The sequence below is a fragment of the Ictalurus punctatus genome, chromosome 22 (genome assembly GCF_001660625.3).
Source record: "Ictalurus punctatus breed USDA103 chromosome 22, Coco_2.0, whole genome shotgun sequence".
In the NCBI taxonomy this organism is placed as follows: Eukaryota; Metazoa; Chordata; class Actinopteri; order Siluriformes; family Ictaluridae; genus Ictalurus; species Ictalurus punctatus.
In genome coordinates this window covers 2506194-2531265 of record NC_030437.2, presented here as the reverse complement: position 1 = coordinate 2531265, position 25072 = coordinate 2506194, and the positions used below count along the sequence as shown (strand labels likewise).

Sequence of the window (25072 nt, the reverse complement as noted above, 5' to 3'; positions counted from 1 at the left end):
ACTGTACAGTAAATACACAGTATTCAGGTGCACAAAACAGGGTATGAAGTAGTGCATGTCCATTTGGGCTTCACCTCTCCACTTCCTATACAAGTCCACTAGTTATGGTATATAACGCTGGTTTCTATTGAGTGCACTATATCTCGAATAGGGAGTGATTTGAGATCCTACCCACGTGCAGCACCCATGATAAGAAATAATAATAATAGCCTCTACACCCTACATGTCTAATTATATAGAAATCATTCATGCTAGAACCTACAGGATATCCACACACAGAATAGGGTGCGAAATCATCTCCACTTGATCTAGTGCACACTTTGTCCATATTAGGGTGCACTACAGTGCTTATGCGCGCTACACTCTAGTGCTTGTCCATAGCTATGTTTAATATTGTTATTATCTCGCGCGTAAATTCCTGCCTCAGGCGCTGAGTGAGAGATAGAGAGAGAGATAGGGGGGGGGGGACACACGTGAGCGCGCGGGCGTGTGCGTGCGTGAGTGCGCTCAGCTCGAGCTTAATATCATTCAACACAAGATCGCTGCGAAAACTAAAAGCAGCCGGAGAGCGAGGCGCGCGTCGGAGTCGGACCGCTTGCACAACTCGCACGCGCTGCGCCATGGAACCCTGCAAAACTTCTCGGCGCGCGGGGATTGCGGTCACGGACTGCTCGAGCATGGTCGATTAGAAAAAAGAAAAAGAAAAACAAGCGCGCAGAGGATATTGGTGGTTTGTGAAGATGGACCCGCTGTTCACTTACACCGACTCGCCGGGGAACTGGAGCGCGGAGAATAACGGCACGGACGTGTACTGGAACCAGTTCACGCAGCCTGCGTGGCGCATCGTGCTCTGGGCGCTCGCCTACAGCTTCATCGTGCTGGTGGCGGTGGTGGGCAACGTGACGGTCATGTGGATCATCGTGGCGCACAAGCGGATGCGCACCGTCACCAACTTCTTCCTGGTGAACCTGGCGTTCGCCGAGGCGTCCATGTCCGCCTTTAACACCGTGGTGAACTTCGTGTACGCGGCGCACAACGAGTGGTACTTCGGCTCGGGGTACTGCCGCTTCCACAACTTCTTCCCCATCGCCGCCGTGTTCGCCAGCATCTGCTCCATGACCGCCATCGCCGTGGACAGGTCAGCTCCTTCATCACACTCCTCACACTCCTCTCGCTTTATTCATTAGATTTATTTACTCATCACACTCCTCACACTCCTCACACTCATCACACTCATCACACTCATAGCACTCATCACACTCATAGCACTCATCACACTCCTCTCTCTTTATTCATTATATTTATTTACTCATCACACTCCTCTCTCTTTATTCATTATATTTATTTACTCATCACACTCCTCTCTCTTTATTCATTATATTTATTTACTATCACACTCCTCTCTCTTTATTCATTATATTTATTTACTCATCACACTCCTATCTCACTTTATTTATTATATTTATTTACTCATCACACTCCTCTCTCTTTATTTATTATATTTATTTACTCATCACACTCCTATCTCACTTTATTTATTATATTTATTTACTCATCACACTCCTCTCTCTTTATTCATTATATTTATTTACTCATCACACTCCTATCTCACTTTATTTATTATATTTATTTACTCATCACACTCCTCTCTCTTTATTTATTATATTTATTTACTCATCACACTCCTCTGGCTTTATTTATTATATTTATTTACTCATCACACTCCTCTCTCTTTATTTATTATATTTATTTACTCATCACACTCCTCTCACTTTATTTATTATATTTATTTACTCATCACACTCCTCTCACTTTATTTATTATATTTATTTACTCATCACACTCCTCTCTCTTTATTTATTATATTTATTTACTCATCACACTCCTCTCGCTTTATTAATTATATTTATTTACTCATCACACTCCTCTCGCTTTATTTATTATATTTATTTACTCATCACACTCCTCTCTCTTTATTAATTATATTTATTTACTCATCACACTCCTCTCGCTTTATTTATTATATTTATTTACTCATCACACTCCTCTCACTTTATTTATTATATTTATTTACTCATCACACTCCTCTCGCTTTATTTATTATATTTATTTACTCATCACACTCATCACACTCATCAAACTCCTCTCACTTTATTTATTATATTTATTTACTCATCACACTCCTCTCGCTTTATTTATTATATTTATTTACTCATCACACTTTTCTCTCGCTTTATTAATTATATTTATTTACTATCACACTTTTTTCCGTTTATTTTATTACCACACATTTCATATTTATTTCTCTTTTTTCCACGAGAAACTCTCTACTTCTTTGTCTAATTTATTATTTTATTTTAATTGCTTTTATTCATTTTAAGTTACCCTTTTTAGGTTTTCATTATTATTATTATTATTATTATTACTACTACAGGAGAATTCCGAGTGCTGGACTTTAATAAATTGAATGTTCATGTGCACAGCGTTGATGGTGATGATGTCATCCAGCGAAATTTCCGAATGTTCTATAAATCTGACTGCAGTTCTTTCCCGTGACACGTTTGTTATGCTCAGCCGGACAGCTCAATTACAAACCCTAATCAGCCTGGCGGTAGAGGTGATACGACGGCACGGCGCGGTTTTAAAGGAGTTTTAAATCTTCTCCGTATCGCTTTCTGTGAAAGTCTGGTTATTCATCAACCTAACCTCCGATGGCTGCGTGAGACCTCTTACTTCTGTTCTCTCCTGAAAACTCTTCTGAAAATGGATTATTATTATTATTATAGAGCCAAAAGGTTAGTGGTCCTCATAAGGATAAAAAATGCACCTGTTTCATTATATTATATCACATGTACACTGAAAGTAACACGAAGGAAGATCTACAGTGGGCAAAAAGTGCTGCTCTTTCTGAACGTGTGTGTGTGTGTGTGTGTGTGTGTGTGTGTGTGTGTGTTAGTAAACACTGCTGGACATCTGTAGTGATTCTAATTAAAACGTCATGGGATAAATAACAGAGATGAAAAGATGGAAAAAGAAAGAACGAAGGATTGGAGGAAACTGAAGAAAGAGCTTAGAAGAGAGCTGGGAAGAAAGGCAAAAGGAAGTGGTGGCTCCTGGGTGAAGATCGAAAGATTGTGAGTTCAAATCCCAGCACTTCCAAGCTGCCGCTGCTGGGCTCCTGAGCGAGGCCCTTAACCCTCCGCTGTATAAATGAGATAAATGTAAGTCGCTCTGGATCATTTATTTGAACAAAATAAAGAATGCAAGAAAGAAAGAAAATAACGATTAAAAAAGAAAGAAGGTTAGGGAGATATTGAAAGAAAGAAAGAAAGAAAGAAAGAAAGAATGAGTGGGGTTGAGTGGGTTTGAGTGGGGTTGAGTGGGTTTGAGTTGGGTTGAGTGGGTTTGAGTGGGTTTGAGTTGGGTTGAGTGGGGTTGAGTGGGGTTGAGTGCTGTTTGAGTGGGGTTGAGTGGGTTTGAGTTGGGTTGAGTGGGTTTGAGTTGGGTTGAGTGCTGTTTGAGTGGGTTTGAGTTGGGTTGAGTGGGGTTGAGTGCTGTTTGAGTGGGGTTGAGTGCTGTTTGAGTGGGGTTGAGTGGGTTTGAGTTGGGTTGAGTGGGTTTGAGTGGGTTTGAGTTGGGTTGAGTGGGTCTGAGTGGGGTTGAGTGGAGTTGAATGGGTTTGAGTGGGTTGAGTGGGTTTGAGTTGGGTTGAGTGGGTCTGAGTGGGTTTGAGTTGGGTTGAGTGGGTTTGAGTGGGGTTGAGTGCTGTTTGAGTGGGGTTGAGTGGGTTTGAGTTGGGTTGAGTGGGTTTGAGTGGGTCTGAGTGGGTCTGAGTGGGTCTGAGTGGGTTTGAGTTGGGTTGAGTGGGTTTGAGTTGGGTTGAGTGGGTTTGAGTGGGTTTGAGTTGGGTTGAGTGGGTTTGAGTGGGTTTGAGTTGGGTTGAGTGGGTTAGAGTGGGGTTGAGTGGGTTTGAGTTGGGTTGAGTGGGTTTGAGTTGGGTTGAGTGGGTTTGAGTGGGTTTGAGTTGGGTTGAGTGGGGTTGAGTGGGTTTGAGTGGGGTTGAGTGGGTTTGAGTGGGTTTGAGTTGGGTTGAGTGGGGTTGAGTGGGTTTGAGTGGGGTTGAGTGCTGTTTGAGTCTGGTTGAGTGGGTTTGAGTTGGGTTGAGTGGGGTTGAGTGGGTCTGAGTGGGTCTGAGTGGGGTTGAGTTGGGTTGAGTGGGTTTGAGTTGGGTTGAGTGGGTTTGAGTGGGTTTGAGTTGGGTTGAGTGGGGTTGAGTGGGTCTGAGTGGGTCTGAGTGGGGTTGAGTTGGGTTGAGTGGGGTTGAGTGCTGTTTGAGTGGGGTTGAGTGGGTTTGAGTGGGTTTGAGTGCTGTTTGAGTGGGTTAGAGTGGGTTTGAGTTGGGTTGAGTGGGTTTGAGTGGGTCTGAGTGGGTCTGAGTGGGGTTCAGTGGGTTTGAGTGGGTCTGAGTGGGTTTGAGTTGGGTTGAGTGGGTCTGAGTGGGTTTGAGTTGGGTTGAGTGGGTTTGAGTGGGTTTGAGTTGGGTTGAGTGGGGTTGAGTGGGTTTGAGTGGGGTTGAGTGCTGTTTGAGTCTGGTTGAGTGGGTTTGAGTTGGGTTGAGTGGGTCTGAGTGGGTCTGAGTGGGGTTGAGTTGGGTTGAATGGGGTTGAGTGCTGTTTGAGTGGGGTTGAGTGGGTTTGAGTGGGTTTGAGTGCTGTTTGAGTGGGTTAGAGTGGGTTAGAGTGGGGTTGAGTGGGGTTGAGTGCTGTTTGAGTGGGGTTGAGTGGGTTTGAGTGGGTTTGAGTGGGTTTGAGTGGGGTTTGAGTGGGGTTGAGTGCTGTTTGAGTGGGGTTGAGTGGGTTTGAGTGGGTTTGAGTGGGGTTTGAGTGGGGTTGAGTGCTGTTTGAGTGGGTTTGAGTGGGGTTGAGTGCTGTTTGAGTGGGGTTGAGTGCTGTTTGAGTGCTGTTTGAGTGGGTTTGAGTGGGGTTTGAGTGGGTTTGAGTGGGTTTGAGTGGGCTTGAGTGGGGTTTGAGTGGGGTTGAGTGCTGTTTGAGTGGGTTTGAGTGGGGTTGAGTGCTGTTTGAGTGGGGTTGAGTGCTGTTTGAGTGCTGTTTGAGTGGGTTTGAGTGGGGTTGAGTGGGTTTGAGTGGGTTTGAGTGGGTTTGAGTGGGTTTGAGTAGGTTTGAGTGCTGTTTGAGTGGGGTTGAATGGGGTTTAGTGGGGTTGGTTTTCCTTTAAGATATATGACAGAATTTTTAGCAACCTATCAACCTATCTGTAGCAATACCTGGATTATTTGTTGTAGGAAAAACATGGCTTTATTTTCCAGACACGGACAGGATGGATTTGGATCAGAATCAGACAGGATATAAACACAGAACTAACTGTGAAACTTGCATTAGCCCAGTTCTCCATGTAAACCAATCCAGCCTGAATATGGCTTTAGTCGAGAACCGCTCCTGAGACTATTGGAGACTTCAAATGAAAAGTTCACGGCGGTCCCGGCATGACTTTGCTTCATCCACTGTAATAATCATAAATGACTACATGTGCTGGTTATTGTAGAATCCGATTAGCATTAGCACTAATCATATTAGTGCTAATCCTGTGCTCGGAACGCCGTGCAGTAAACGTGTACAAGTCCGTCTGCCCTCCGGAGAACTGACCTCCGGAGAACCGGGAGTGGAACAGGGAGTGAATCAGAACCGGGAGTGGAACAAGGAGTGAATCAGAACCGGGAGTGGAACAGGAAGTGAATCAGAACCGGGAGTGGAACAGGAAGTGAATCAGAACCGGGAGTGGAACAGGGAGTGAATCAGAACCGGGAGTGGAACAAGGAGTGAATCAGAACCGGGAGTGGAACAGGGAGTGAATCAGAACCGGGAGTGCAAAAGGGAGTGGAACAAGGAGTGGAACAGAACCGGGAGTGAAACAGAACCGGGAGTGGGACAGGGAGTGAATCAGAACCGGGAGTGCAAAAGGGAGTGGAACAAGGAGTGGAACAGAACCGGGAGTGAAACAGAACCGGGAGTGGGACAGGGAGTGAATCAGAAACAGGAGTGGAACAGGGAGTGAAACAGAACCGGGAGTGAATCAGAACCGGGAGTGGAACAGGGAGTGACTCAGAACCGGGAGTGGAACAGTAGTGACACACTGAGCAATGACTTCATCACAGAAAAGTGCAGAAGCGTCATGAGCAGAAGAACCAGAAGTGTGAGGAAGAGGACGTTCTGCTGGCAGGAAGGAGTTTGTTTAAAACTCCACATGAGAGACGCCGTGTCTCGGAGTGCTCATTAATTCACGTCAGCATCGCCTTTAATCCCGCGTCAGAGCCGCCGCCGCTCCTGTTCTCAGTGCTGCGGGCGCAGCCGAGGAGAATTGGGCTGAAACGTCGTGACTCTATATTAGGACATGCGTGAAAGCAGTGTTTATACGACTGCACGGTGTTAAGCTCGGGATATTACACTGGGATCTGGAGGAACTTCTGACTGCGACAAGTCCAAGCTGCTCATGTTATGGGGGGAAAAAATCCATTCCTGTGAAGGAGTGTGTGTTCAGTTCAGTATTATTTTACATTATCCTAAATAACGCTATTTACTGCAATTAGTCAACGTTAACAAACCGTGACAAGCCACGTTAACAGCATAACTCACACCTGGGTTAATTCACGCTTGTGTAATTATAAATGAAATAATGACAGCTGGGTTCACTGATGTTTATACCACATCGCTGCGGTATACTCCGTTCTGACAGTCCATCAAATCACAGGTTCATACTGATGCACTCGTTCGAATACGTTATCGTTTCCATAGTAACATACTCTTAGTAAAATAACAGAAAGAAAGAAAGAAAGCGACCAACGAGGAATGCCAAAAGAAAGGGGAAGAAGAAAAAAAGTTAGTTGGACAAAAAGGAAGGAAAACAAGAATATAAAAAGGGGCAAAGAACAAACATAAGAAAAAGAGAAAAGTAAAAAAAAAAGGATAAAAGTTTAAAACAGGAAAGAAAGAAAAAATAAATAAGTTGTTTTGCAGATAAAGAACTTCACAGTTATTTCACAGAGAGAGAAAGAAAGGATGGAAGAAGAAAACAAGTCAGTTATAAGGGAGGAAGGAAAGAATGTAAAAAAGGACAAAGAAGGAGGATAAGAAAAGGGAGAAACTAAAAATAGAAATAAAGCAATAAGCAACTTGTTTTGCAGATGAAGAACTGCTCTTATTGTGCAGAAAGAAGGAAGGAAAAATAGAAAGCGCGAATGAAAGAGAACACTATAACACTAGCAGAGCCTTTAACCCTCGGGTAGGTTTTCTCCGAGTTGTAAAGCACCGCCGCATTTCTCTCCAGATATCTCCTGGTCCCCCGAGGGCCATCGAAAACAATCGAACAGCTCTTGGAACATTTCAAAACAAAGCGAGGTCTCCGCGAACTTTTGAACAAACCTGCCACACACACTTCCCGAGGAAGAGCTGGTGCCGGCTGAGACCGGAGTTTCACACCTCCACATGAGCTTCAGCTCGAGGTGACGGCTTCACGCCTCTGTCTGCCCAAGAGGACCAGTTACTGCAGCGTGTACACCAGCCTTCAGTAGAGTCAAGTCCGTTATTCAGCTCATTATCTACAGCACGTCCAGTGACACGTTCCTCCCTTTCTATACGGCGGATATGCAGACATTTACACGATCCCCCATTCCAAAAAATAATGCAGTCAAGATAAATCACGCTGAAGCCATGGTCTGTAAAGAGCTTCCTAAGCACGTGCGAGATCTCATCGTGGGAAGGTATGATGGGAATACGGGTACAAAGCCATTTCCGCCAGGGAACACCGTGAAGGCCATTATCACCAAGTGGAGAAAATGGAGCGACATCGGAGTGACATTACGAAGAACAGGATGTCCCTCGAAAATTGACAGAAGTAGAAAAAACTTATCAGGGAGACTGCTAAGAGACCTCGAGGAGCTGCAGGAATATCTGGTCAGTCCCTGCACGTGACGACAGTCTTTCGTATTCTTCACTTACGGCAGCCTGTTTCTCATGAAAAAATAAATAAATAAACATTACCCGAATCTCCCTAATCACAATGTTGCGACATGTGTTATGGTCTGATTAGACCAGGGGTGTCCAATGTTATGCGTAAAGGGCCGGTGTGGGCGCAGGTTGTCATTCCAAACAAGCAGGCGCCACACCTGATCTGACCTGATTCCACCTGTTTAATCAGTTGATCCTGGCTTCCAGTAGACTCAGGTCTGGCTTGGTTCGAATGAAAACCTGCACCCACACCCGCCCTTTCTGGAGAAGATTGGACACCCCTGATTTAGACCAAGGTGGAACTTTTCGGACATAATCCTAAAAGCTCATCACCTGAAGAACACCATACTCACGGTGAAGCATGGTGGAGGCAGCATCACGCTCTGAAGCTGCTTCTCTAGAGGGAATCATGGAAATCCATTTTGGCACAAATCCTGCAGGCCTCTGTTTCACCTTGCAGCACGATAGCGCCCCAAAGCACGAATCCAAAGGGACGGCCTCGATGTTTCAGAAGCTATTAATCTTTATCGAGAACCTGTGGTGTGACTCGAAGAGGGCTGTGCACGGGAGACCCCCTCGCATCATCGATCTATCTGATCGATCTGGAGCGTTTCTGCAAGGGAGAGTGGAAGAAGAGCGCCAAAATCAAGTAGACTCGTACCCAAAAAGGGGTGTGTAGACTTTTTTCTCTCTCTCTCTTTTTTTTTTTTTTTTTTACATGTACAAGTACGTTTACATTTTTTATCCGAGACAAAACGAATCAACGACTTCTGACCGATCAGAATCCAGAGTTCTACAGCGCAGTGGAAGAACAGCTTAATGTCTGCATTCGTTGTTCATTTTTGCTCATTTATAGTATACGGTGTCATTTTTAGTCTTTTTTAAATTTTTTAATGTCTCCAAACTTTTTAAAATGATCGGTTGCTTCGACTCTATATTGTTTTCCATTTTGGTCATTCTTTCCACCTCGCTCTGAAAATCTGCCTCCGTTCACCTGTGTGTGTGTGTGTGTGTGTGTGAGTGTGTGGTTATGAGAAAGAGATATTGATTGTGCGTTCATGGGATTCAAATTTAGACTAGCTGATGTCTCAAAGTAGCTAAAGGGGAAATGGTCCTAGAGCGCCTCGGCTTGAATCTCAAGACATAAACCAATCATCTCCGGGATGAAGGTGCATCTATTATTCCGTCCAGTTTCCGTCGCTGGGTCAGCTAGCACCTGCAACTTATCTAAACTAAAGTCCATTCCCCTGTGCTAGGATGAGAAATAATGCGAGACTTGGATCCTATCCTGTCCTACAGTACCAACCTTCTTACTCTTCACTGTGTAAACTCTGATGGCTTTGGAGAAGACGTCTGCGCCTTCTTGAGAACCTCACCGACCCCAGGCTTCCTTCAGAACTCATTTCAAGACGTGTTTTTTATACTCCCGTTTTCGCTCCCGGAATATGCACTGTTTACATATGCGCGTATCCTTGATGTGCGAAAGCCTCAAAGCGTCTTGTTGATATCTCGAAGTGAAGACAGACAGTTTGTCTGCTTTAAATGCCAAACCAGAGCTCTGGCTTTTGTATGCTTATACAATCTGGCGACAGGAAGTGGGGGGGGTCTGGTGCATTGAATGCTCTTGGACAGGCACGAAATCCAAAACCTGGATCAATACAACTTTGTCCAGGAAACTTGAGGCCACTCCCCTTACCTGAGTCGGATCCCTTCAGGAAGAATGACGGTTTTTAAGCTCTGTGACGTCCTTTAGATATTAGTGTTTAGATGACGGGTTGGAGTAGCGTCCGAAACCACAAAACTCTGCTTGAGACACTCAATAAACAATGACTTGCAATTTGCGTGATGCAAAACCGGTGGCTTTCCATCCGTAATGTTGATTGTGTATATCTGCGGGTGTTGTGCGGTGTACGCGTCTCTTCTTTCGCCCTGATACATTGAGATACGCATCACTGCAGATTAGCACACTTGTCCCAGTCCTTTGTACGCTCGCGCTTGTTTTCGCCGCAGCCCGAGACGATCCTGACGACCTGTTGGCAGCCGCGGCGCGTTCGTGAAGAAAAAAAAAAACCCCCGTGTGACGCTGTTGACGCGCGCTTTCTAATTAAAGCTGTAAAGCCTGAGATGGGATGGCAGCGCACACAAATCATCTTAATGTATGCCTCGTTGTGTTTCAAAAGTGCTGCAGTTTATTCCATTCTGCCCCTGCCTTGTGAAAAGCCCGGCTCACTTTCCGCACATCGATGCGAGCGCATCAAGGCTTTTTCATGCTCGCAAAGGGAAAAGGGGTGGGGGGTGGAGGGGGGGGGGTGAAGATTACCCTGCACAAACCATTTTAAAAGGCGGCTAATTAGCCGTTCATTGCTGTGCAAAACTGCTATAAGTGATCGTTCGTGGCACGGAACAGGAGGGTTTGTTTCCTGCAAATAAACGCGCATAAATTATTTCAGGGGCATTTAAGGTAATCAGTGCGAGACAAGTTATGCATTATTCATGAGAAATAAAGCTAGAAATTAAACAAAAATAAAAAAAATCCAAACGTTATGCTACGTATTAAGCGTTCAAAACGCCTAATTAAGCTTTCTTTGTATTTGAAGATAATTGAAGCTCTTTGTGTTCTTCAGATCAAATGATCTCATAAACTTTTTCTCGAAAAACGTTTCGCCTCCAGCAAGCTTCTACATCCGCGACTTTACTGTCTTGTATGGGTTTTTTGCGCGTGTTATTTTCTGTAGAGACGCACACGGTCGCAGTGTAATAATAGGCCGCTCGCAATGACTGAAATGAGAGGAAATGAATTGAAAGCACTGCGAGACGGTTCGGAGGGTCAGACCGAGAGCGAGCGTGGCTCTACGTTTCAGACGGCCGCGTCCGGTTTAATCTGATGGAATAAGACGCACCGCGGCGGCGGTTAAAGCCGTAGCACGAACGCGACTGAAAGCCGTGGACTTTTCGCAGCGTATACACTCGAAGACACTTAACACGCCGGTCATCTTTCCGTGTTAATAATACACTCGCGCTGAGAGAGATCTCAGAAATAAGGGCACCGTGCTGTACTTTTCCTTGGCGTCCGAGTGGTTTCATCAAGGGTACGTGTGTGGTAACCATGGACATGCATCATCATCATCATCATCATCATGACGATGCAGTTTCCTTCTCCGGTCCACATCGGGTCAGAACTGGAAAACAAATCTCTGAATACAAGGAAATATCGCCGTAACTTTTAAACCCAGTGTCTCCTTCACACGTTCAGTGCGAGGTCGTGTACGTACGACAGGATAGGATGGAACCACCGTCCCGTCGGTGTATCTGTACTCCTCTGAGGTACATTAATGGGCCGTAAGCACCGCTGATCTAAAAGCTCATTAAAGGAAATGAAAATGTGTCTTGATGGTAAGGAGGAAAAGTACACCTTGGTATCTTTATATCTGAGAGTGTGCGCGTGGTCTCGTTGCACTGGCGTACAGGTTGTAGAGCAGTGAGGTGTTGTAGCATGAAAGGTTCTTGTTCGACCTTTACATAATGAGATCCAAGTGGTTAAATGTGAAGTGGTCTATCATTCAAAGTGTATTCGATCAATAGAATAAAAAGGCCACATTTAATCCGTTTCCTTTACACTCTATAACTTCTCAAATGCCACAAGAAGCGACGGAGAGGGTGTTGTATTTCTTTCATATCGGTCAGAAGGTGTCGATGAATTTCCTACAACAGCAGCTTCAAATCAATGCGCTCGTTCGAATACGTTCTCGTTTCTGTCGTAACAACTCACACGGGGACTTGTACGTATGATTTAACATGTATGGAAGGAGTCTCCAGTATCGGTAGTTCGTATCAGTCAGTTTACGCGTCGCAATTTCTCAGTGACATGACAAGCGGCTTGTGTTTTTCTTTTCGTTTAACTTAAAGAACAGATACGAACGTCTTTTTTGCGGACAGTCAACAACACTAAATGTAGCTGTAATGTGTGTAAATAAAGTGTATGATGTTTCGTTCTTTCATTGTAGAAAAGAAAAAAGTGTTTTATTCCTTACTTATGCGTTAGTATGGTAGAACCTAGTTCCTCGCTTCACAGTAAGCATCAGAAACGCTTGATATTGATGTGTAATAGGTGATCAAACTGTGAGAGTCAGTGCTAGATGTGGATTTATCTCAGATGAGGCAAAAATATTGAGTTGCACAAATTGATACATTATGTTAGCAGATACAGTCATGGACGTATCATCCTGCATCGAAATAACATGAAGGTAAACCCAAAATCCAACTCCAACATTATTGGCGTACTTCAGTAAAAAAAAATTACTTTTTTTTAACTTTTTTTTTTAAAGTTTTTTACAAACTTTTTGTACTCAATCCACTGTAAAAACATCTTACTTTTTCCTCTAATAAAACCTTATGTTTAAGGACAGTCTTTTGTGAATAATAATATTTTATCTTAGACATAATGGGCAAAGTTATTTATTAGTCAATATTGTGAAATAAATTCAAGCAGATTTTACAGAAAGGTTTTTTCTCATTCATTTTTGCTCCTTTTTCAACAGGGTGCCAATAATTCCTGCATATTATAGAGGCGATATTCTTTTTTAAAGACAAACAAAAAACGTTTTTTTATTTTATTTTATTTTTTTAACAAGAAGTTGCAGCAATGCTACAAAAATCTGTATAGGCATTTCTGACATCACAAGAGACATATTTGCATATTATTTGCATACCCTTCTCTCATTGGCCACACGATTGCAATCAACCGGCATACAGAGCAATCTAGTGCAACTTAAGTTTGACACTGCTTTGTAGTGACTCAATATTCACTATATCTCGTCCTCATATATATTTATTTATTTATTTATTTATTTATTTATTTATTTATTTTTCCCCCCAAGCTGTAAGTATGGGCTGAAAGAATATATGTGGTGGAAATTAGGTTCCTCTGTATAGTTGCTGGGCTTACTATCACAAATACAGTGACAAGTTCATTAGTCACGAAAAGCTACAAAGCTGGAGGTTTGGACACCTTATAAGGATTCCCCCCGGTCAGGTACTGCTAAAGCTCTATCAGGTGCATCCCACTAGATGGTTGGTAGATCCAGGACATGCTGACTAGATTATATCTCACAGGTGGCTTGTGAAGTAGCTTCATTCTGTGGTCAGGGACAGAGAAGTCTGAGCTAAGCTTCTCATCCTGCTGCCACCGTGACCTCCATGAAGAAACGCAGAAGGAAATCTATATTTGGAGCCATTTTGAGAGGGGATTTAATGGTTCCAAGCTATCTCCAACTGAATCTGTGAGCCTGTACTTTTTTGTGGTTCTTTGCAGGTACATGGCCATCATCCACCCACTGAAGCAGCGGCTCTCGTCCACGCAGACCAAAGTGATCATCGGTGTGATCTGGGTGCTCGCTTTCCTCCTCGCATTCCCGCAGTACTACTACTCCGATGTGGACCAGCTGCCCGGGCGCGTTGTCTGTTACATCGACTGGCCAGTAGTGGACACCATAGTGGACTTCAGGAAAATGTAAGAGTTATGCTGCTGTAAATCTGTGATGATGATGATGATGATGATGATGATGGAAGGTGGTGGTCTTAGGGAAGGATAGTTTGATTGGACTGGAGTGTGCAATCTTCACTGACTGTTAATTATGGTGGAAAAAAAAACCCATTGTTGTCAGTTTGGTCCCAATCAGGGACATGTTGGACTCTGATTATCTGACTGTGAGCAATATGTATTTAACATCTTACATTTTAAGGCAGCAGAGGCGGTGACGGTACCTTGAGTAAAGACGTCTTTACTCAAGTAAAAGTGGAAAAACTCATCTAATTAGGAAAGTAGAAACTCTTCAATTTAGTGTATGAGTGTTAAATATTCACAAAAGAAAAAGACATTGCCTCAGTTTCGAATCATATTAGGTCTCATTCTCGCTGTCACATCTGTTGACGTAGAGATTTATTACAAATCTAAGGACATTTATGAATATATTTATGAATTACTGCATTTATAAATTACTAGCTACCCCGTCAGAGCACACCATTACATCTGTTCATTTCTGAAGGGCAGGAGGGCAGGATCCAAGCAGACAGCTCCGGAGGGGTTGGACTTGAGGTGGATTGTACAAAGTAAATGTGTGAATAATGATGTGCAAATGTCATAAAAATGGTCCGAGAGTGTCTGAGCGAGGGGGTCTTGAGAGGTCTGGTTCCATTCAGAATCTGAATCAAGTGTTAAATTTTGCTCAGATTCGGAGTCGGCAAACTAAACACTAAAAGCGGTATAGTACCCTAAGTGTTCGGGCCCTCAGAGGGCCTATGTAGAACCCTTCAGTAAATAGCTTTTCTCACTGGGTTTCAAGGAACTAAGCGAGAACCATTAACCATCCCAAGAACCCCTTGAGGAATTTGTGTTGCGGTTTACTCATTAAAGGTACTAATGGGATTTGTGCATCATTTAGTTATAATTTCACCAGGTAATCAGATACCTAACCTCAGCAGCGTCCGGTGAGAATGCTCTTACAGCGTCAGGTGGAATTTACCTTTTTATCCAGCACCAAATTTTTGGTCGTCTGTCTAACTACATTTCTTTCATCTTTATTAAAAGGTGAATTCACTTAGCCAGGTACTCACCCAAAGTACTAGTCTAGACTCTGGGGAGCACACTGTAACAGATGCTCTTCTGTTTCTTCTTTAGTCCACCTGGCCGCATTCGGGTTCAGCCGAAGGCGCAACTTAATTTCATGGCCGTTCGCTTTGATCTCAACAGAACAAACAGCACCAGAGTGCGGCGGAATCAAAAGGAGGAAGAAGCCGCCTGCTCTCGAGAGTGGTCGTGCGACACATGGTTCACGAAATGACACGCAAATCAAATACGATTCTTACACCGAGAAAGCTGCCTTGGGTTAGAAAAAAAAAAAAAAAACCCACCCAGTGCACTTTCAAAGACCCGCACCAACAGACAGTGTTTAGAACTTATAGAAAGTTGTGTGGAAGGCATATGTAGAGTGATAGAGGTTGTATTGGTATGGGCAGTCTGAGGTTTTGTCTTGGGTTGATGTTAGATGAGGTAATTTCCTTTTGTTCTCCAGCCCCCACCACATCTGCATGGTAACCAAGACCTAGCTGTTTTGAAAATGCTTTTGTGCAGATGGAAAGAAAGTTTAGGATACCGCACGCTGAGACTCTCGACTGAATTTCCGATTCCCAGCTGAGCCATCTACCATCCCCACGGGCATTCTTGGCCATGTTCTCACTGGGACAAAAGTACAGTAGAATCTCTTCCTCACCATTGTTATGCATCATGTAGATCCATGTTGAGCTCTGAATAGTTTTCCTCGCTCTAAGTGCTGAGGCCTCCGACAAGGCAGTCTAACTGGTGGTTCAGGAAGATGCTCCGGCAGACCTGATGAAGGGATTTCATTAGCATTTATATAGTCGCACTTTCTTTTCACATCCTCCTTGTCATGTACTATTCTTCCAATCCAATAAGCAGGGGGGCCTAGCTCGAGTGCTGGAGGGCCAGAGGTTCTGCACAGTCTGGTGATTTTCCTGATCGAATTAGAATTAGGTGTCTTTGAGCAAGGAGATCACCAAACTGTGCTTGTGTCTGGTCCTTCAGGAATCGAGTTAGACCACCTCTGGTAATAGATGTATTTCTGCTGCTGTAGTTTTTATACCCTCATAACACCTTCTTTTCTCTCGTCACCACAATCTTTTTCCGTCTTTCTCATGTGATCTCTCACACTCTCGGTCCTCTGCCTCTTTTCCACACCCACTGAAATAGAGCTGCCAGGCTTGCTCTCGTTATTCCTGCAGGAGAATTTCAATACAAAGCCCTCTGTATCTGCAGCATGAAGAATTATATTCAGTCTCCTCAGTTCTAATTGCAGTGTGAGATGTGCCTTGAGCCACAGCAAGGCAATGGCTCGCTCTCGCGCTCTCTCTCTCCCTCGGTGTATAAACGGCGGAATTGAAGCAGCATTTCAGAGAGGCTTTTCCGCTCTCGGGCAGAAAGAACAAAGAATCGATGCTGCTTTTAAACACACCTACCCAGACCAACACCATTCAGACGCCACCTCTGAATCCGCTCGCCTTCTTGAAACCAGCACACAATGAGTGCTTAACACTCCAGATCATTGTCTTGCGCTTGGTACTGTTCCATGTGCACAATCGGCCACACCGTGCGAATTACCCTGATCATGTCCGAGCGTCTGAGGCGCCTATTATTTTTATAATGAAAGCATAATGTCTACCACATCTGGGGTCACTGGGGATGGAAAGTGGAGGTGGGATGAAATGTGCGAAACCTGCGCTAGCATAATGAGAGTGCGTGATTAGAGATCGCATGGGCTATTTGTTTTCCAGTTGGTGGGTCGTATACGATCGACAGGGTCTAAAATAATAGTGGCCTTCCTGTTACGAAAGCTTCCCAAAATCCGTGAGGTTAAAAGTGTGCTCGCTCATCTATCCGCACCTTCGACATCGTCCGAAGGGAAAGCACATAACACGCTGTGCACACAAGAACACTGTGTACTGCCTGACATACACTTACACCACACAGTTCTGCAAATAACACAGTGCGCCATGGGTATGCTCTGTTTGAATTTCCTAAGTGCACTAGCCTTTCTAACATTATTACTACATGACCAAGTCTCAAAAAGAGTGCTGCAGCAGTCTTAGCTTTTGCTCTGCCAGTTTAAATCTCATTTGTAGTGAAGACGGCGATTACAATGCAGTAACACATTGGCACGATGAGGACGTTCCTCTACAAAAGCATGCGTCGGAGAAGGAACGTGTAAGCCTCACGATCCGAAATGAGAAGGAACGCATTGATCGGTTGAGTGGTGATTCATAGCATGTGCAGATAGCCATTGCAACATTACAAGGCAGCTGTGTAGTCTCAAGAGAACAACGCATGTCCGATTCTTAGGGTTGGTTAAGAACAAGGCCATCCCATCGAGAGAGTGGGACCAATTATGCTTCCTGTGGCATTACTGAGATTCAAAATTTGTAATTTCGACCAGGGAAAACCATTGGCCCAGGGGTATTCACAAAGCTGCAATGTTTCATGTTGAGCTACAGTAATTTTTTGAGTTTGGTCTGCTAAAATACGTGCTGGTTCTGCATCTGGAACACGGCCAGCCGGTTGTCAACCCCTGCCTCAGACAGCACTCATGAGTCATCTGTGACCACCATTCTGAACCCTTTATTTGAATCCTGCATTGTGTCCTAGGGACCAGTGAGTGTAGGGAACAGCGAGCGGGGTGTCATTTTGGACGCAGTGCAGCATTGTTGGAGCCTGTGAGGCGATGCCAGTCTGCAAGCATTATGCCTGGTGTCAGTTTACTCTCACTGTTCCATTCATGTGCAAGAGAGAGAGAGAGAGAGAGAGACAGGCTGACTGCATAGTCCACACACAAACACGCTTAAATATAGACACTGACACTCAGAGCTGAAATTCCACACACCCGCACGCCACAGCTCAACAGTATGATCCACACGGTTATACGTGTGACCATGCTGAGCATGACACTGCTTCATCATGTGCTTATGTTACAGGCAGACATTTCGGTTCATCTGCAACACACGTGCCAACACGTCCATCTCAGAGATGTCTTTCGCCCGGACTAGCTGTAACTTCTTGAGTCTTTCCATTCTCATTTACTGTGCCTTATGTCTTCTTTTTATACCCTTTGTCTTCGAGCAGGAGTGAGGGATTGCTTATAAATCGAGCTCCCTCTTCCTGCTGCACTACTGTGGTCTCGCTTGTCTCAGTGCTGATTTTCGCAAATCGCTGTAATCACCCCTCCGGGGGACTCCCGGCAGACTGGGACACACAGAGGCAGTGACACACACCTGCCTGATTTTGACCATAGCACATCCATTTTCATGCAATCCTGCGAATGTGGAATAGAGTACAGGGTAACGTTTGGCACTTTACATCTATATCTACTGACTTTCGCTGTGGTAATACATAATAAGATACAGTACCTTGCCTTGTGGCATATATTGGCAGAACTAATCTATAGCTTAATCTATAGAGCACCAAATTCTCATCTTGGGAAGATAATCTTCAGATAGGAGTTCATATAAAGGTACACCTGAATTCAGTAAATTGCATAGGGGTTTAGATTTAGACGGTGGGCGTAGTGGTTAGCACTGTTGCCCTGCGCGTCTGGGGTTGGGAGCTTGAATTCTGCTTCCGTCCTGTGTACGCGGAGTTTACATGTTCTCCCCGTGCTCTGTGGGTTTCCTCCGGGTGCTCCGGTTTCCTCTCCCAGTCAGAAGACCTGAGTTATCGGCTGATTGGCTTTTCCAAACTGTCCGTATTGTTTGAATGTGTCTGCAATTGTGCCCTGCAACGTGTTGGCGCCCTGTCCAGTGTGTCACCCGCCTTGAACCCTGCGTTCCCTGGGATAGGCTCCAGACGCGCCCGCAACCCTGTGTAAGGCAAGCAGTATGGATAGATGGATGTAGCTTTTATATCCCGGATGAGCAAACCAGAGGCAAGAGTGGCAAGACACCATGAGGAAGAAGCCTTGACAGGAACCAGACTCAATAATGCGATTTATAAATCATAACTCTTTCGCAAATTGTATACTATAACGTCAAACAATGCTAAGAGTGATTAAAGGATTTTCAGTATGAGCAGTTTGTGAATAAGAGTCCTGGCATGAGCAGGAGGACAGTCTTTGTGATTGCAGCAGCGGTTCTTGGGTACAAATCTACAGTATCCCAGGGAGCTTTCCACTAAAGCAAGGGTGAGACTTTGGTTTTGGGGAAGCGTATATCTTTAGGATGTCCATGCGGGACCATTCACAGCAGGAGAAGTGCAAGTCAGTCGCAAGTGCAGAAGCTCCAAGCAGAGGTAGAGCATCAGGGTGAATCGGGCAGGTCTAGAGGGTGATCAGGATCAGGCACCAGCATCACATCAGGCTATCTAAATAATTATATACTGGATTCTTGCCCTTGATGAGGGTTGAGATCAGCTGACAAGATGTTCATAGCAAAAGTCTGTAACTCTAGACCTATAAAGCCACACGTACGTATACCGAAGTCAGTGTATACATATAATGTCCAAACCTTGCTGTCAAACCCATTTCACATCAGTGCACATATTTGATCAAACCCTGAAAACCATTTTTTCTGCTTCCTTCCATATGAATCCAGGGCCTCATTACCTCCAGTGCACAGCTCATCAATTCTCTCTTGTGCCTTGTCACAATGAAAGCTGACTTTATTTATTTAAGCCGTCACTATGCAGAACAATGGTTGTTTTTGGGTTTTGTGACTGCTTTTACAAAACCGTTGCGCCTGGTGAACTCGTTCGTCATTTGCCCAGGGAGACGGGAATGAAACAATGTGTTCTGCAGATGCCCTGGATATTATTCTCCTGCCATATAAGATGAAATGGTGGGAAAGGTATCGGTGTCAAAAAGCTTGGATGTCATTAGTAGTGCTGGAGTTGTACTGTTTATTCCCCAGCTCTAACATACCAGACTCATTAACAAGCCATTCATGAAGTGTAAATGAACATTGCAGCTTCTCTTAACTGGAAGCACTGTAGGTCCAGTGCAACGCTAAAGAAGCACTCCTTTAAAATGGTGTGACAGAATGCTTTCTCAAAATCTGGTCCTGCGCTAGTGACCTGGCCATCGTTTTATTCCAGTCTGAGTCCAAACATCTGGGTAATTTATAAAAGACTTCTTGAGAATTCCTCATTGAAATCTGTACAACTATCCTGGAAAGTATCGAGTTTTTTCCAAATAGGGACGAGGCGTGACTTCACCCAGACGCTATCACATCGTTCTCCTAACACACACACACACACACACTTTCTTCATTATTGTCTGATATTAGGCCTCATTTATCAAGCTGGGTATGAACGAATTTATCTGTAAATCACTTTTAGTGTCTCGCATTAGTGAGCAACGGCTTAATAATACACCGTTTTTTTAATAACCGCTGAAATTAAAAGCGGTTCTTTGGAGCGATCTCAGACGTCCGGTCCCGACTCCGTAACCCTGAAACTTGTTTGCGTTCATTTAATCACTGACAGAAAAGCTTACTCGGCAGATCACGTTCCAGCTTGTGGTCTCGCTTTTTAAACCTGAATTATGTTGGAATAATAACTCCTGCCCGGTGGCTCTATCAGGCCGAGTGTTTCGACTACAGAACCCAGGCGGTGGAAACGAAGACAGGAAATTTGATGTCCTTTCCGCCGCCGCCGTCTTCATCAGGACGTTTCTTTGGAGCGGACGGTCGCGGCGTAACTCGAGGAGCCCGTCTCGGAAATGGCTTCTGCTGCTGTTTCTGCTGCTCACCTAAGGCGATGAATGGAGTCTTTGTCCGGACATATGGCATTCTAATTTCCTCGGCACATAATCACAGACAAGAGGAAAGACATCAATTAGCCTTGATTACATAGCGCCATTCTTTGAAAGGTTGGCCAGAGATATGGGGTGGAGAAAGAAATGCGGTTTGTCTCTGGTGTCGTTTTGACTGGCCAGTCTGTCTGCTCCATGATAAATCTATCATAGTGTTTGTGTGTGTGTGTGTGTGTGTGTGTGTGTGTGTAGTCAGAGCCTGGCCGCGGATGATGGCTTAATGTTTTAGTCATTTTTTTTTGTAAATCAGCAGCTTGTGGTCGAACTCCACAGGCAATCTCTTTCTCGCGCGTCCTCCCTCTGATTGTGGTTAATTGGTGGAGAAATGGACTGGAAGGTCTCAGCTGTGCCGAGCCCAGTCGGGGCGAATGGATTAATTCTGTCCTCCTGCGGAGCTCCTCTGTGTTGAACCAATTGCATGCGGTTTTTCTTTCATCTCTCTTTTACAGTTATATAGGCGAGCGCACGCTCTGGATTGCCCGGGCACCACCTGTGCCACCGCGGAACTTGGATTAGCCGAGTATTTATGGAAGAACTTTCCCCGCGATCTAAGTTCCAGCTTTAGATCTGACTGTGACACTAGAGACTCCTTCCACACATGCTAAATAAACATCTCAAAGAAAACGTCACCATATTAGCGATTAGTGCTTTGACTATTACAGTACGGAGCGAGAGAGAGAGAGAGAGAGAGAGAGAGAGAGAGAGAGCTGGCTGAACTTGTTGTCGCCTTTCTCCGTTCTCTCTACAGTTACTATGTGTGTGTGGCGGTGCTGATCTACTTCCTGCCCCTGGTGGTGATGGGTTGTGCTTATCTGGTGGTGGGGCTGAACCTGTGGGCCAGCGAGATTCCCGGAGACTCCTCGGGCCGCTACCACGAGCAACTCAACGCCAAACGCAAGGTTCTCCTGCACACACATACACACGGTGTAAGACAAGAGCGCACGAGGTTTCCATCTAAACCCAAAAGTTGTCCAAATTGTTTGTTTTTTTTTAAATATCCGAGCAACATGATGCAACAAACTCTTACAGGAAGACAAGAACACTCACTGGAAATTGATTTCTTTTACACTTTAATCGCATATTTTGTTTTGTTTATCCGTAGGCCAACTTTTATTCATTTTTTTCTCCCCCTCGGCTGAACGCGAAGCTTTTTTTTTTTTTCCCCCGGATTTCTGATGTTTCCGTTCAGACTTTGAAATTCAGAGTTTGAATAAAAACAGGATGATGAAAACAACCCCGCTCGCAACAGCCAGGTTTGGGAGATAATGAGGGTCAGGAAGGACGGCAGTCATGAAATATTCTATATGAGATTCCCTTTCGACCACAACTTCATTTCAATCTCAAACTCTCACACACACACACACACACACACACACACAGTGGAGCCCTCAGGAGCCCCTGCTCATTTTTCTTCCTCTCCCATTCTTGACTTTCTTTGACACCCACACTTATTCTTCTCAGATATATAGCACTACTTACTCCCCCTCCCCTCTCCCCTCTCAATCACCCTGACTATTTGACTCTCTTTCTTGCACACCCGTGAATGTGTGTGTGTGTGTGTGTGTGTGTGTGTGTGTGTGTGTGTGTGTGTGTGTGTAGGTGGTGAAGATGATGATCGTGGTCGTGTGTACCTTCGCCGTCTGCTGGCTGCCCTACCATGTCTACTTTCTCCTCCATGAGTTCTTCCCTTTGCTCTTCGAGAAGCCCTTCATCCAGCAGGTCTACTTGGCTATCATGTGGCTCGCCATGAGCTCCACCATGTACAACCCCATCATCTACTGCTGCCTGAATGACAGGTATAAAAACATCTACACTCTGAATAAATGTTTAGCCGTGGGTTCTGTGTATAATTGAGCGTTATTTTCTTCCTAAAGGGCAGTTTTCTCCGTGTTTTCAGGTTTCGTAATTGCTAGTATGTGAGATGATTAGAGTTCAAGCGTAATAACTGGCGTTAAACGATGCTTGTTTAGGTCTGTTTCTCAGAGCAGAGCGAGAAGCAGTCTGTCTCACATGCACTTCCGTCTGACTCACTGCGATTTTTATTTGTGAAATAACGGCTACGGTGCAGTGTGCATGCTGAAGAGGCGCACAAGGAAGAACGTGTGGGAAAAAATGATGAATGTTTCTGAAAGCTATTTGAGCTCTCTCGCTCTCTTTCTCATCCTCTTTCGCTCTCTCGACTCTTCATGTAGGGTTTAGCATTCATCCTCATCAAGCTCTGGGTTTTTTTTTTACAACACTCTGTATGCCTCTCTGTCACACTTTTTTCCTCGCCTCCACAACCCATCAGGCACTATCTATCTCCTTAGACCGTGTTATGTGTGTGTGTGTGTGTTTGGCAGATTCCGCGCTGGCTTCAAGCAGGCATTCCGTTGGTGTCCGTGCATCCACTCTGACTCCTACGAAGGCCTGGAACTCAAGTCCACGCGCTACCTGCAGACGCAAACAAGCGTGTACAAGACGAGCCGGGCGGAGCCCACTGTGCTGGTTGTCAACAGTCCGTCGCTAGAGCTGGCGTCCAACGGCTCGTCATCTCGCAGCATGTCCAAGACAGTGTCGGAGACGTCCAGCTTCTACTGCGGCCATAACCTGCCCGCCTAAGAGGTCTTACGATCAGCAGAGGAACGTCATGAGTCCACAAAAAAAAACAAAAAAAACAACGATGGATCTATTTACCTCTGCACAAACGCCATCTCTATCATTTTCTGTATCATTTTCTGTATAATCATTGTGACGGATCATTTCGAGCGGTCATGGTGGGCGTCGACGTCTGAGGAACGTGCCAGAGAACCAGAAAGTTTCCGTTCAGCTTCATTTCCACATAGCAGATCCTACATGGAACGTGCAGTTAAAAAACTCGAGTCCTCTAGGATATTTCCATAACAAATGAATGAATGAATGAATGATATCAGTTTTATCTATTACGAACCTCTCTGAGCGAGTATCATGGGCACCATGAATCAGGAACGTGCCGAAGAATCAGAAGTTTATGAAGATGCTCCTACTTATCAAATGGATCCATTCACCTGTGTAATTTCAGAGTATTTCATCTGGTGTTATCGGTAGCTCAGAGGTTAAAGGTTAAAGCTGAGCTTCGTCAAACTGCCACCGTGATGGGGTCATGATCGAGCGCTTGAACCCATCAGCTGATTACAATATCGGCCAGATGATTAAATGTAAATACTCCGTCTATTTAATCTCTCACACTAGGTAGCGTTGGTGTAGATGGCAAAGGAACGTGCTAAAGAACCTGAAATCCTAAATGTATCAACCAGTTGACTTTTGGAGAGACAGACGTTTTTCCCCCCATACCCAAAACTGATGGGTGCAATCATCTGCATATGACAGTATAATCTCTGTAACACAGTGCTGTATGGAAATGTTTTGTGTTTGTGTAAGTGCCTCATAACTGCATTCACAGTATCTATAATCTGGTGTAGGTAGACTATATGCTTTTTTTTCTTCTATTCTTCTATACGTTATTCAGGCCACACTTTTGATCTAAGTTCAGCTCATGACTGACCACACAAGTCCCTCGACGGACGTGACCAGAGACCCCGATGGAATGAGACGGTGACGGTGTCGCCGAAGCTTTGCAGACAGACGTGGTCTGGACTACGAGAGCTGGCTATAGTGTATTATCGTTTACATTTGACTAGCATGTAATATCGTGGATTATGTATCGTATACTGTACAATGCCTAAACAGACAGCCTCTCCTCTCTGTCTATATGTCTGTGCGAATGTGTTCTTGTTGTTGTTGTTTTTTATCAGAGTTTGGCAACCTTAAAGTAACGTGAGTCTCGATTTCTGAGCGGCTTGGTTTGAAAGTAAGTATAATTCTGTACAATTTGTAGGGACTAAGCAATTTTCCAGAAAATGATGATGATGTACAATCCATGACCAGCAGTCTAACTCGAAGGACCTTGGAGGAAAATGGCTTCTGGGGGTTGAATCCATGTCATGGGTAAATGTAAACGCCTTGAATATAGTATCAAAACTGCCTCTTGGTATGGACACAATGGAGAACAGAGATAGAAAGGATATACACTGGCATTTATTTATATCTGTGCCCGGAAATCTAAATCAGTCATGATGGCCGGTGTTGCACTGCCAAAATGTATCCGAGGGTTTCTCTGGTTCAGAAACGCTAGTATCTGTGACCCCCTGTGGCTTTGGCTTTGCTTTAATTTTTTGTGAATTTGTCACTTCATTCCAGGAAAAAAATCCTAAAAATCCTCGTCTCTATCTGTTTACCTCTGGTTGACTTTTGAATGCCGTCGCCCTCCCCCCTTCCAACCATTTGCCTGTTCCCGGCTTAAGCGGTCACGCACAAAATTAACCCTGGAGTCAGGCCATGGAGTTTTAATTTTAGCCTCCCATCAACACATGGCGCACAGAAGGGCCGGAGGAGTGGAAGGGATTTGCTGGTGCTGTTGCGCGGTGGCAACGAAAGACAAAAACTTAAGAGGAGGACCGCTGGGTTTGGAGGAGGGGTAGCGCACCTGTTGTTTGAAATTACGGAGAGTGGTATGTGACAGTGGTATCGGTTTTCTCGGCAGGAGGAGGACATAGCGCGTGTGGCGGGATCAGACTGTTCTGGCACACAGAATCGTGCTCGGGCAGATTTGACGAGTGATTGTGGAGAAGTTGGGCCGGAGTCCTGGGGGACTTGTGCTTTGCT

General features: G+C 44.7%; 1 protein-coding gene across 1 annotated transcript; it reads left to right on the top strand.

Annotated features, from left to right (window-relative positions):
- The first annotated feature begins 466 nt into the window (after positions 1-466).
- On the top strand, positions 467-24195 carry tacr1a (tachykinin receptor 1a). Its single transcript, XM_017452414.3, has 5 exons — positions 467-1138; positions 13333-13530; positions 21138-21288; positions 21989-22185; positions 22732-24195. The coding sequence occupies exons 1-5, from the start codon at positions 741-743 to the stop codon at positions 22988-22990; spliced, it is 1203 nt and encodes a 400-aa protein (XP_017307903.1). The 5' UTR covers positions 467-740; the 3' UTR covers positions 22991-24195.
- The last annotated feature ends 877 nt before the right edge of the window (positions 24196-25072 follow it).